General features: G+C 41.7%; 1 protein-coding gene across 5 annotated transcripts in view; it reads right to left on the reverse strand.

Annotated features, from left to right (window-relative positions):
• The window catches only part of MYO5B (myosin VB), a 374,454-nt gene that overhangs the window by 8,941 nt on the left and 351,663 nt on the right, over positions 1–13,850 (reverse strand). For 4 of the 5 annotated variants that reach the window (XM_078852710.1, XM_078852708.1, XM_078852707.1 and 1 more), the window contains 6 exons: positions 12,180–12,331; positions 10,481–10,570; positions 5,622–5,772; positions 4,089–4,374; positions 2,797–2,971; positions 128–208 (listed from right to left, as the gene is read on the reverse strand). In XM_078852710.1, the coding sequence (XP_078708836.1) occupies positions 128–208; positions 2,797–2,971; positions 4,089–4,374; positions 5,622–5,772; positions 10,481–10,570; positions 12,180–12,331 (935 nt within the window). Of the gene's footprint in view, positions 1–127; positions 209–2,796; positions 2,972–4,088; positions 4,375–5,621; positions 5,862–10,480; positions 10,571–12,179; positions 12,332–13,850 lie in introns of those variants that run through there. The other variant, XM_078852709.1, reaches the window with a different exon arrangement.

A 13,850-nucleotide genomic window follows, 5' to 3' on the forward strand; every position in this document is an offset into this window, starting at 1 on the left:
GTAAGATGGAACATTAATGCTAAATCGATACCACTTTCTCTTTGGATTTTGACAGTTGGTGATCTTCATTTTACATAAGAACTTTCACTGTTGGTGTTTGTCTCCATTTTATGGCCATTTAACTTACCTGAATGTTTCGTATGAAGGCTACTGTCACACGTTCTTCAAACTCATTAACAGGAGTATAGAGATTTAATATTTTTACAATCTGTTGGAAACAAAACAACAGGGTTTTAGATGGCCAGCAGTAGCTGAGCTTCTCAATGGCATGAAACGCTGCTACCCGCTTTCTTCATGTTGTCACTTTTGTAGAATTTTGCATCAGTCTCCATGTCGGAGACAGCTAAGGTGTGTAAATTGAGGAACTTCTTCACGTCACTAGAGAAGGTTGTGGACTAACCATCTTAACTTAGTGTAAATACTCAGAATCTCAAGAAAGCTGAACAGAACTGAACAAGAAAAACTTGTACGTAGAAAATAGGAGATGAGTGTCTACAACATGCGTCTTTGAACATCATTAAACCGCCTGTGCATGAATGACCTGAGTAATGGCGCAAGCATATTTCGATTTTCTTGTGCTCCCTTGTTCCCTTCCTGGTGCATGTTATGTCCTCAAATATCTGTCAAGTCCATCTTTTAGAACAGTACTTGTCAACTGGTGGGTCGCAACCTACAGGTGGGTTTGTGGTGGGGACACCTGCAAGGTTGCACCACATGGGGTGAGAAAAGCCCCATGGGCATTAGGATCCAGGAAGACTCTGGATAGACAACCTGCTCCCTCCTTCATGCTCCTGCTGCCACTCTGGCTGCACCCTTCCTGGTCTTAGCCTAATCTTGCTGCAGCTCCTCATCCACAGCCCTCAACCCCCTCCACCCACCCACCCAATCCACTCAGCTTCTGTGGAGGACAAGTGTTAATTCAAAAGGCTGCACAGATGGTGGTGCAGGGAGAATTATATCACCCAGCACCCCACACTACCCCTCACTTCCACCCTTTGTCAGATAAAAGGGGTGTAAAATTGAATATTGAAGATTAAGGACCTGCTCCACTGAAGTCTACAGGAGTTTTGCCATTGATTTAAATGGAAGCCTGATCAGACCCAATGAGCAACTGGTACATTGAAGAAGCAGTTATCAACCTTTTGTCACCTCAAAATCTACTCATGAATTCTTGCTCTGAGCACAATTTTTTAGGATAGAGTGGGCCCTAATAAGCTGCTTGTGGATGCTGGGTCACAAAGACAGAGCCACTGATTTATACTTTAAGCTTCTCAGGGTAGGACCCTGGCCTTCATGGTCTCCTGATGCCCCTAGCAAAAACAGTGGCACTGTGAAACCTTCTATATAATATGATTCTAGCATTGTCACTCTGAACGTGTGAGTCAGTGTGAAGCAATGCAAACAGTTAAAAGCATGGTTGAGAACTCTTTGTTCAGAATATTACCAGGCTAAATCATCACTGGGATTCAGTCTGTTACAGACTGATTTTTACGTTCTCAGTCATTTTGACTTAATTATTACACCCATGTGACAGCCAAGCACGCATCTATACCATGCCACGAGTCCTAGACCATTGTGATATCAGAGGTTACTCAGCTAATTGCCATCCTTATTCTATAGCTAGTTTGCATAGAAGTGGTTGTATGAGGGAGTCCGCACAGATGATGGATTATTTGGCCCAATTGCCACACCTGTATGACAGCACAACCTTTCAGCTACTAGGACTGAAAAACAATGACATTATCTGAAAGAGCTTTCAGTCCCTAAAAGAATATTCTGTATTGTAAAAGAATATTCCATGGTGTAGCATGCATCTTGACCTCTACATGCTGCAGTGAGAGAGACTGGCCTGTACGCTGAAGGGATGCTGTGGGAGATCTCACCTTTTCTCTCTTCCGTTTTGTAATGAGTGCCCCAGAGGCATAGATTTCTGCTTTACTCCTCTTTCTTTCCCTTCCCATTAAATACACTTCTTTGTGACGTTTGGTCCAAAAAAAACCTCAGAGCTTTTATTCTGGAGGCCTGGAGCACTCACTTGCAAATGGTTGGTTCATTATCTGCCAAAGGCAAAGCTGGAAGGCTGCCCACAGGCCAACAGTAAATCAATTTTGAGGCACCACTGCTACAGATTTGTAGAGGATTCTTGTTATTATGTGAGACATCCCCACTGGTCAGAATAGCAGGGTGGTTTTCTTACCGTTTTACAGAATACCTATTGCATTTAAAGGAAGTACCACTGACTGTTCAGCAGAACTGTTAGTTATGAGGACTGAACCACAAGTGTTTTCTCCCGTTGTAACTGCCTGGGTTGTGTATGTTCCTCAAGCAGGTGGGATGGGCCTAGCTAAAGCTGGAAGCAGAGGTGGCGGCATCACCATCCAGGGAAGTCACAGCTGGGCCCTAAAGCCACTACTAAAGGAGGAAGAGGAATTTGAAGTGGGGGCAGCTGACTAAGAGATGTGTGTGCATTACCCACAGCTCAGTCATCTGATCCTGATCCTACCCTGCACAGCAAATGTAGAGATTATCTGTCAGGAGAGTAAGAAAGCTTGGCAGCTAGTTTCTTGGCAGCAGTAGCAGCTGGGAGGGCAGGATGTGATCAGAAAATTACTCAAAAAGGGTATGTCCCACCCAGCATGTGACACTTGAGGAGTACCATGTTCTAAAGCAGTGGACCGGCACCAGTCCACGGACCACCACTTTGAGGAGCACTGTTCTAAAGCAATCCTTCCTGCTGTAATGCACAGGAAAGAACTCACACCTGTTTCACAGCAAACGTGTACTCCAGTCCCTTACCTGCTGCGTAGTGAGGGATGTACATAAGGAACAGATAGCCTCAGCATCTTCTGAAGTTTTCTTTTTGAGCTGAAGCAGTTGTGCTGCCTGGATCAGGGGCTCCACTGTCTGTGCTGCTCCACTCTGTTGCAAATTCTTCCCACGCAACCATTCCTCCAGCTGGCTTATGTTATACCTGGCCCCACACAAGTAAGATGTCAGTTGAAAGTTTCCTTTTGAGGGCTCATTTACTAGTTCAAGAAACATTGCATTGCTGGAGCGAGTGGAGTTTTTGATACAGATGTGTGATACATACTGATCAAGTGGTCTTGAAAACCAGTGCAAACTCCTGGACTCCACAAACACAGGAGAATATTCATAAAGTTACAGGCTAGACTGTATTTTGCAGGGTAGCGGTAGAAGGGCACAAGCAGCTAGATTTTCAAAGGTATTTAGGTGGCTGGTATGATTTTGAAAAGTACCTAAAAGCAAGTTAGGCACCTAACTTCCATTGATCTCAGTGTGAGTTAGTTACTTAACCTGCTTAAGTGCTTTTGAAAATCCTACTAAATGCCTAAATACCTTTGAAACTCTGACCCGAGGTGCCTCCCCCCACTCCCGTGCCTTGGCACAGTCCTACTCTGTCTGATTTCAGCATGCAAGCGAAATATCATGAGGAGTTTGTTTTTAAATCATCATTAATGTTTATGACAAAAGGCAATTGGATAGGTCTGTGCCATGGCAGGTAAATTTTCATTGCTATTTTGTACGGTTGCACTAAATACCTTCTGGAACTCCCATAATCACAGCAAATTAATACCTATTAAGATAGATACAAGGCACCTGGGCCCTGATTCTGTAATCAGATCCATGTGGACACAGCCTTGTGCCTGCATGGAGCCCATCTGAAGTCAACAGGGATATATGCACAGGCTCCCAGGTCTGTCTGCATGAACCTAATAGCCTCAGATATTACTATGGTGGGCACGTTAGAAATGTCTGTGATACTGCAGTACAGATAGGCACTGCAATGAGCATTTAAATCAGAAACACAAAGCGAACAATCTGTTGCAGTTATTAAGCAATTGGAATTCACTTTAAATTCTGCTCCTTCCTTCCTGCATTTATTCCTGGACTTTTGTGGTTTCTGATGCATCCTCTGTTTTATTTCACACAGCTTTCCTGGTCCCATAGAATTTCCTCCTTATTTCTGATAGAATATTTAGTCTGCTACCTTCCCCACTGTACAAAATTAACAAATTGCCTGTATATAAGCAGGTGCCTTCCCATCACTGTCTCAGCCAATGTCCTACCTGAGCTGCATACCAGTGCTCCACGAACAGACATCTTTTCTCAGCAGGAGGTTGTTCAGCGTTACTGCATTGATCATGTAGAAGAGCTGCTTGAAGACTTGCTGAATAATCTCCGGGTCCAGGCCCTGGTCACACAGGATGCTATGAAACGTATTCATTTGGCGAATGACTGCGTCTAAGCTGTAAGAGTTGTCACCATCTACCATGCTGGATGATCGGTTCCTGTAGCCCATTGGCTTCACGCCTGACAGACCCTGGATGCTCTCACTTTCCAACATTGCAGACACTGGGGGGAATATTTCAGAAAGGAATGGGGACAAGTTCTACATTTCCCTATAAATCACCAGGAGTGATTTGTTAGCTTACCTGTAATCTGTGGTTTATTTTATGTAGTTGCTAATGTGCTACATTCTACAAAACAAAGAAAATATTATGTCCTAACGGTAGAAGGAAACGACTGGGATCCAGGAATTGTTAGTTTCTAATCCCAGCTTTGCTACAGATTCTTTCTGTGGCTTGGGGAGAGTCACTAACCTTCCTGGCATCTGTAAATGGGGATAACTTTAAGTTACTGTATTTACCTTGGTGGTGTACTTCAGTTGGGAAGATTAATTAGTTAATAGCTATAAAGTAATTTGAAGGTAAAAAGTCCTATGTATTAATGTTAAGGAGAAGAACTCACTTAACATACTGTGAAAATTACAAATACCTCTGCACAGAGCTATCAAACTCTCCTTATAGTCCCAACCTGTAGCCTTAATCAAGTCTACATTTAAAGTGATTAAGTGGTTGAGAAAGAAGATTAAAAGAAATAAATCTGTATCCATTGGCTAAGTAATGATTAATGGAGGGATATGACAAGTCTCTCCAAGGAGCAAAAGGCTGCCTATGTGGAGATGGTATAGCACAGTACAAGCATGTATAGGTAAGAGGGGTATGGTAACAGTTTTAAAAGAATGTAGTGTAAACTAACAGTCTCCCAAGAGAAGTGGTGGAAACCTTATAGCTAGAGAATATATATTGTTGAAGGAAGCACTCCTTCGCTGGCAGGAAGATGGACAAAGTGATAAAGGTATTTTCTCTCTCATTATTCTAATGCACCCTTGTAATGCAGAATAGTGGTTTTGTTTGTTTGTTTGTTTTTGCAGACTTCCCTTCTCTCATGAGATTTTTGGTTGTACAGTTGCATGCAAACTTCATATCCATGTCAGTGCTTGGAATGGAGGACTGGGATTAGAAACAATGTCATAGCTCCACTTCTTGACACTACCAGCTCCCCCAAAGGAGGAGGAAGATAGACTATTCCATCACTGGGAAAAATCCCATTGACTTTCCCGTCACTTCAAGCACTGTCTCATACATGAACTTTATAAATAAAGCCACCAACCATAGTGGCCTTCTCCAGAGCACATTTCTTAAACTGTTATCTGTTTTATGCCACCACATGCTTTCGTTTGGATGGGGAGAAGTGTTGCTAACACAGAGCAAAGGTCTCATATACACCTTCACATAATATATATACCCCAAACATACCTATCATTGGTTGCAACATGCCTTCTGCTATCTTAAAGAGCTGCTGATAGATCTGAATGGAGAGGTCACTTAAAACCTGCCGGTACTCCGTGAGGTCAAAGTTCTTAAGACAGTGTTCATTCTGCTTAGCGGTATTTTGTGTCATAAAACCCTAAAACCAAAATAAAAAAAAGAGAGACCAAACCCCCTTGTTCTGTTATTCCGCCTAATAACAGTCCACTGACATCACTGCATAAAGGCCTGTAAAAGTAAATGAAAGTGTAATGTTTCTAGAATGCTACCTACTGTAGATTTTGGTCTTAACAGTTGAAGAAAAGATCAAGACTCATAAATCACCTATGATTATTCAACAGCTTATTCATAAGTTATTAGAATTTTTTAAAATGAAATATCATTAAGTAATCAGCTTAATTTTAATTTCAGCAAGGAGAAAGGAATTCCAATTAAAAGATGTTAGGATATAGATATTCAGGCCTGTCTGCAAAGGCCTGTACTTTAAGAATTTAGGCACTTCAGTGTTAGGATATAGATATTCAGGCCTGTCTGCAAAGGCCTGTACTTTAAGAATTTAGGTGTATTCTTATCACTTGGCTAGTTCCAGAGGTATAAAAGAAAGAATCAAAACCACTGTCTGGCTAAGGGTTAAGGGTTAAGACCACTGTCTGGCTAAGGAATGGGAACAGGGACACAGGTCTAAGGCTCTGTGGTGTCAGAGCTGGGAAGGAGGACACTAAGGAAGGAAACTGGAATCATGCTTGCTGGAAGTTCACCCCAATAAACATCGAATTGTTTGCACCTTTGGACTTCGGGTATTGTTGCTCTCTGTTCATGCGAGAAGGACCAGGGAAGTAAGTGGGTGAAGGAATAAGCCCCCTAACATCTTGTTCCCATTTCCCCCTTTAGCAAAACATGATTCCAATTTTCTTACCCCCATTCCCTGTTCCCATCTCCCACTTTAGCAAAACATGATTCCAATTTTCTTACCCCCATTCTCTGTTCCCATCACACACACCCACATGCCCACCCCCACCCACCCAGTCACTTCCTCATTGACTACAGATTATATAGTAAAACTTGAGTTCTGCTTAGCTATACCTTAACCAATCATTTTCCTGAAATTTAACTGACCAATCCTAACATATTGTAACATGATTATGTAACCAATTATATCCCACCACCTCAATTAGTTTACACCCAGCAAAATTAATTATACAGCAGACAGGAACAATCACAGAACCAGACAGAGATTATACGGACAAACAACAGCAAAGTGGGAACTATAATGACAAAACAATACAGAAGTGAGGATTTCACATCCCAGCTATTGATAAGTGAGTTCTTGCCAGACAGGTTTCAGAGTAACAGCCGTGTTAGTCTGTATTCGCAAAAAGAAAAGGAGTACTTGTGGCACCTTAGAGACTAACCAACTGCAGTTTCCACGATATGCATCTGATGAAGTGAGCTGTAGCTCATGAAAGCTTATGCTCTAATAAATTGGTTAGTCTCTAAGGTGCCACAAGTACTCCTTTTCTTCTTGCCAGACAGGATGCTATCAAACTAAGTTTCCTTTTACATTTTCTAGGCACTTCCCTTTCTCTGGAGGTGATAGGAATACAATCCTGTCCTGATAGTGCCTAACAGCCCAATAGCACCTTATTTCAATGTGACTAGTTTGGAATGTGAGGATGTGACCGTTCGCTTCCCAGCTTATGGCTGCCTCTGCTGCTTAGCCAAAGGCCTGAGCCTAAGCACAGGGCCACAAACTGTCACAGTAAGAGAAGGCCCTTACCCTGGCAGACAGTGGTTTTGATTCTTTCTTTTATACCTCTGGAACTAGCCAAGTGATAAGAATACACCTAAATTCTTAAAGTACAGGCCTTTGCAGACAGGCCTGAATATCTATATCCTAACAAAAGATAAAGCATGTTTCCCACTGAATTGACTGTTTCAGTTCCCTATTAAACACTAGGCTACCCATTTGCTATATCATGAGCGTATACTCATTCAGAGCCACCAGGAGCCACATATTTTAATCTTAAGGTTAAAACTTCTTTGTAAGAATGGAAATATTTGCATGATAATAAAATATTTTGACCTCTTGGTTAACTTATGAGTTATACGCTAAAAAACCTGATTTTTTGCAGGGGTCTCACAAATTTTTCAGCTCTGTTTTTAATAAACAGCATGAGAATTCCCCTTACCAATTGCATTGTTTCCCTGAATTTCCAGCTAAGGCTTTGATCCTACAATTGGATTCTGTAGCATGGAGCCTTGTACTACTGCAGCATCTGCATAGGCCTAGGAGATCATCCTAGCAGATATAATGGCAGCATGGCTGAAGTTTGAAATTAGCATGGTTTCTCTCCTTTTAATGCTCGTTTGTTACAGTACTCTTGCCAAGCTAAAAGAAAAGGAGTACTTGTGGCACCTTAGAGACTAACCAATTTATTTGAGCATGAGCTTTCGTGAGCTACAGCTCACTTCATCGGATGCATACCGTGGAAACTGCAGCAGACTTTATATACACACAGAGAATATGAACCAATACCTCCTCCCACCCCACTGTCCTGCTGGTAATAGCTTATCTAAAGTGATCATCAGGTTGGGCCATTTCCAGCACAAATCCAGGTTTTCTCACCCTCCACCCCCCCCCCCACAAATTCACTCTCCTGCTGGTGATAGCCCATCCAAAGTGACAACTCTTTACACAATGTGCATGATAATCAAGTTGGGCCATTTCCTGCACAAATCCAGGTTCTCTCACCCCCTCACCACCCTCCCAAAAACCACACACACAAACTCACTATCCTGCTGGTAATAGCTCATCCAAAGTGACCACTCTCCTTACAATGTGCATGATAATCAAGGTGGGCCATTTCCAGCACAAATCCAGGTTCTCTCACACACCCCCCACCCCCATACACACACAAACTCACTCTCCTGCTGGTAATAGCTCATCCAAACTGACCACTCTCCAAGTTTAAATCCAAGTTAAACCAGAACATCGGGGGGGGGGGAGGGGTAGGGAAAAAAAAGGGGAAATAGGCTACCTTGCATAATGACTTAGCCACTCCCAGTCTCTATTTAAGCCTAAATTAATAGTATCCAATTTGCAAATGAATTCCAATTCAGCAGTTTCTCGCTGGAGTCTGGATTTGAAGTTTTTTTGTTTTAAGATAGCGACCTTCATGTCTGTGATTGCGTGACCAGAGAGATTGAAGTGTTCTCCGACTGGTTTATGAATGTTATAATTCTTGACATCTGATTTGTGTCCATTTGTGCTATTACCAGCAGGAGAGTGAGTTTGTGTGTGTATGGGGGTGGGGTGTGTGTGAGAAAACCTGGATTTGTGCTGGAAATGGCCCACCTTGATTATCATGCACATTGTGTAAAGAGTTGTCACTTTGGATGGGCTATCACCAGCAGGAGAGTGAATTTGTGTGGGGGGGTGGAGGGTGAGAAAACCTGGATTTGTGCTGGAAATGGCCCAACCTGATGATCACTTTAGATAAGCTATTACCAGCAGGACAGTGGGGTGGGAGGAGGTATTGGTTCATATTCTCTGTGTGTATATAAAGTCTGCTGCAGTTTCCACGGTATGCATCCGATGAAGTGAGCTGTAGCTCACGAAAGCTCATGCTCAAATAAATTGGTTAGTCTCCAAGGTGCCACAAGTCCTCCTTTTCTTTTTGCGAATACAGACTAACACGGCTGCTACTCTGAAACTTGCCAAGCTAGTGTTACAGTTTTGGGAGCAGGGATTCTTGTTAAATGCAGTACTGCTACAGAGACAGCAGAGGGCATACAGAAGAACAAACCACTGTTACTGACCAAGCCTTACTCATACAATTCCTTTCATACTGTATACAAATGATTGGCTATACAGTGTCCCCCCACATTAGAATCTACAGAATCCTGACAGATAATTTGATTCCAAGGAAACGTTGGGCCTATACCAATATTCTTGCCTGTATCCTTTGAAGCGTGATGGCTGGCTAGGTTTAACACAAATCGAGAGTGAATTAGAAGGAAACTACACAAGCATCTCTATATTCCAAATTTTGGTACCATAGTATATATGGCTGTACACACAGTAGTATAAACAGCCCAGTGGACAGGTACCATATAAAGATTTTTTATATTACTAGAACTGCGATAATCTGATTTGGCCACATATTATCAAAACTGATCGACACTAAACTGAATAGGTGTGAAAACTGTGAAACTGTATCAAGAAGACTGGTATAAGAGATTACCTCCTCTCTGAAGGAACTATGTTCTGATTCGTAGTTTTTGATCTCATGCACCTCAGAAGTTCAGAACTAATTGAGCACAACTTAAGAAAAAGCGATAACTTTTAGAAAAAAGATTTAAACCCATTTTTTCTGTTTAAAAATAATCGTAATGAAGGGCCCGATCCTGCAAACTGACTGCATTGAAATCAAAGGGAGGGCTTTCAGTATTGGACCCAAGAGAAAACTTTTTCAATCAAAGAACAGGAGCGGCATCCTAATTGTGAGTTTGACCTTTGAACATTGCTAGAACTAGAGGGGAAAGTTTTATACTAAGTTTTAAAACTAAGGGTCTGATATTCCTGCCACGTTTTACACCAGTATTCCTCTATGAACTTCACAGGGGACACTCCTGAGTGACACCAGAGTCAGTGAGCAGAGACTCGGGCCCTTGTAAGAGTCTCTCAAAGCTTTTTACCATTTCAGCATGATTACTGATAGTTCAACATCCTAGTTTGACCCCAGGTATGGGGTGCCTGGAGATGAGCACTTAAGTGGAATGAACAAGAGATTTCAAAACTGGGTGAATGTTTTTCTGAAGCTCTGTTCTTTACATAAATGTCTCACCGTATCCCCGCTGTACTGCTTTAGACAATGTAAGAGGCGACAGGTGTTAGCCAACCAAAATGATGTCATCTGAAAGTCATCATTGTGTTTCTGTGAAGAGCAAAATTAACACGTGAGATTCCTCTTTGGCATATGAAGCTGGTCTATTTCAACAAAGTGGTTGTCCGAAAAGCAGAACACCACATGCAATGAACGACATGCTATTTTCATTCCTGCATGAGAATTCTGTTCCCTTCTGTTACCATGGCTGCTACTAAATTCTGCTCTTAATTACAACAGTGTAACTCCGGAGTAATCCCCTTTGAATCTCTGAAGTTGCTCTGAATTTGCAACAGTGCAGCACAAAGCAGAACATGGCCCATATAGTCATATTAGCTAATCAAATTGCATGCTTCAAGGCATAAACAAATCACCTGGATTAGGAAGGATTCTTCACCAACACGTATGACACTTTTCATTTGCTTAGATGCATCATATTAGTTTGCTTTGCCATTCTCTGAAGCATGAGATATAGGCCACTGACAGAAACAGGACACTGGATTTGATGGTCTACTAACTATTGGAGACATCAAGAGATGTGGCACTGTGCATAAGTTTAACCAGTACCACTACGGAATTATATCGGACGTGCCCTAAGGCCTCACTCTGAGTGTGAGCCTTCTGTTTAACAAAGAGCTTCCTTAACTTACAAAGGAAGCTGAGAGGCACCACTGTGTGGCCTAGTGGATTGAACACGTGCACAGTCACCAGTAATTTTGAATTCCAATCCTACTTTGACAATCACTCACGCATTGGCATCAGGCAAGTCACAACCTTCCTGTGCCTCCGTTTTCCCATGTATAAAATGGATCTAAAATCACCTCCCTTACGAGGCAGGCGAAATAGCAATTAATGTTAGTACAGCAATTTGGAAATGAAGAGCACAACGGAAGTACTGAGTATAATTAATAATTCTATTTTGGTAGTTCTTTACTGTACTGCGGCTACACCCTGGAAGATTCTTTGGCTAAGAACTGAATGTTAATTAGGATGAGATGGCCCTGCTTGTGCTGGACCTTTAATGATTCATCCCACTGCAGAAATTTCATTCTTTGTCTTTGCTTGAAATGAAGCAGCGCCTAGCTGAAAGAGATTGGGATAAACGGTTATAAATCAGAGTCTATTTTGGTCTGGAGTGTGGTGGACATTAAAGCTATATGTGACCAGCACATTAGGTTATAACACAGGTACATAAAAGAGCCAGCCTCTCCTGTTCTCAGTTCAGGCGATTTAAGAAGCAAAAGCCAGAAGGGAAGTAAAACAATGAGTTAGCGGGTCAGGAAGCTAAAAAGAAGCTTAGTAGCAGAATTAGTTGTGTTCTATGGATGGTTCACTCACTGAGCGTCTCTCCTATCTGTAGAAAAGTAATCTGCATCTAACTCTTTGATGATTTTTAAAACCCACATGTACTGGGACAATTTTTTTTTATCTATATTTAGTTGATTTTTAAAGAAAATCCCAGAGTAAAACAAACAGCAAAAATCAATGATAATATCATCATGTCAATATTATACTCAGGGCATGAGTTTGTTGAATATTTGCATGATTCCCATCTGAATCTGAAAAAGAGAGACATCTTTAGGTACCTACTTCAACCTCAGAACTAGAGTGTTACATCACATGCAGCCTTAGAGCTCATTTTATTACAAAGACATCATACCTTTAATACTTTCTTAATGCCGTTAATGGTGGAGGTGAGTAAGGAGTGCACTTTCTGGTCATCATTGATGTAATCTGCATGCCTGATGCACATGTAGAGGATGTAAGCAGGAAGACATGGAACTGTGGCAGAAACTGTCTGTGGTTTGAGATCTAGAAGTGGAACAAAAAAAAAAAAGGGAGTCTTTTACAACCTAACTTTTGCAAAAAGAAAAGGAGTACTTGTGGCACCTTAGAGACTAACCAATTTATTTGAGCATAAGCTTTCGTGAGCTACAACTCACTTCATTGGATGCATCGGATGCATACTGTGGAAAGATCTTCTACACTTCCGATGAAGCGAGCTGTAGCTCACGAAAGCTTATGCTCAAATAAATTGGTTAGTCTCTAAGGTGCCACAAGTACTCCTTTTCTTTTTGCGAATACAGACTAACACAGCTGTTACTCTGAAATCTAACTTTTGTTAGCTGAGCAGGAGAATCAGAAACAGTAAAGATGTGTGCAAACCACCATCCCACACATCTGGGAAAGATCAGTTCTGAACGTTTCAACTTAAGCTCATCTCTGAGAAATTCCTGAACTTCTTGGAAATGCTTCATACAAGCTGCCGCGCTATCGTGTACAGAAACAACTGCAGAAATACCATGTACAAAATCTACTCTTCATCAACATGCTGAATCAACATAGCACGTGGTGGAATTTACTAAATATTTCATGTGAAAGCAGGGATTGCCTGAAGAGGAGGAACTCTAAAAGTAACTGCTGTGATCTGGTACCATTCTTTGTTTGCTTTTTGTAGAGTTTCATTACGCTCAGGCGCGATAACAGAAATCATAAAACACTGATGCATAGTGAGGCAAGTGTGACAAAAACCTGAGTATTGGATGGTGGTGCACGTGCCAGCAGTGGCTCCAACCAAAGCCTTCAGTCTAAGTAGCTCTCAAGAAGGTGCACATTGCAGAGACCTCAGAATGGATAACATGACAAAATGTTTCTGTTCCCCAGGCCTACAAGAAGCTGAAGGTCTGTATTGTAATATCCCTTTTCCATGTGTCAACCCATCATGGTGTAACAATTATTGCCCCCTTTAGGAATTACAGCTTCATTTTAGCATTTTCAATGCATTGTCATCCTTGAGTAAGAATTATATCTAACAACATCAAAAGAATGAGACAAATTGGATGTGAATTTATCACTGACGTAACTCCATTGGAGTCAATGAGTTTCCTATGAAGGCATGAATTCTGTCCATAGCATTTTAGAACGCTAAGTAAACAGCACTGAATTTAAAGCACACTCCTAAGTGGGAAGAGAAAACACAGGGATGGCTGCTTATATGAGACAGTTGGATAAAGGAGGTTCTTGATCTGATCAAAGCACTCATTACTTTTGTTTTTCATTCTCTCTTTCAGGGCTCAATGTTGCAACGTTCTGAGCACCTCGTGCAGGGTACTCTGGACACTCACAGTTATAAGCAAACACATATTGTGCTGGGCTTCAAAATTAGTTCAAAATTTCTGGGCCAGGGGAATCTCAAGTCATGTGTCACAGATGCTGGTTACTATTTGTTGGAAGACTATCAGAAGTGTGGCTAATTACTAGTCCCTTGGGGGTTTGCTGGGCAGTTTGAAGGGATTATCCCCAACACTGAAATCAACCTGATTTAAAAACA

Source organism: Lepidochelys kempii, chromosome 5 (genome assembly GCF_965140285.1).
Source record: "Lepidochelys kempii isolate rLepKem1 chromosome 5, rLepKem1.hap1, whole genome shotgun sequence".
Lineage (NCBI taxonomy): Eukaryota > Metazoa > Chordata > Testudines > Cheloniidae > Lepidochelys > Lepidochelys kempii.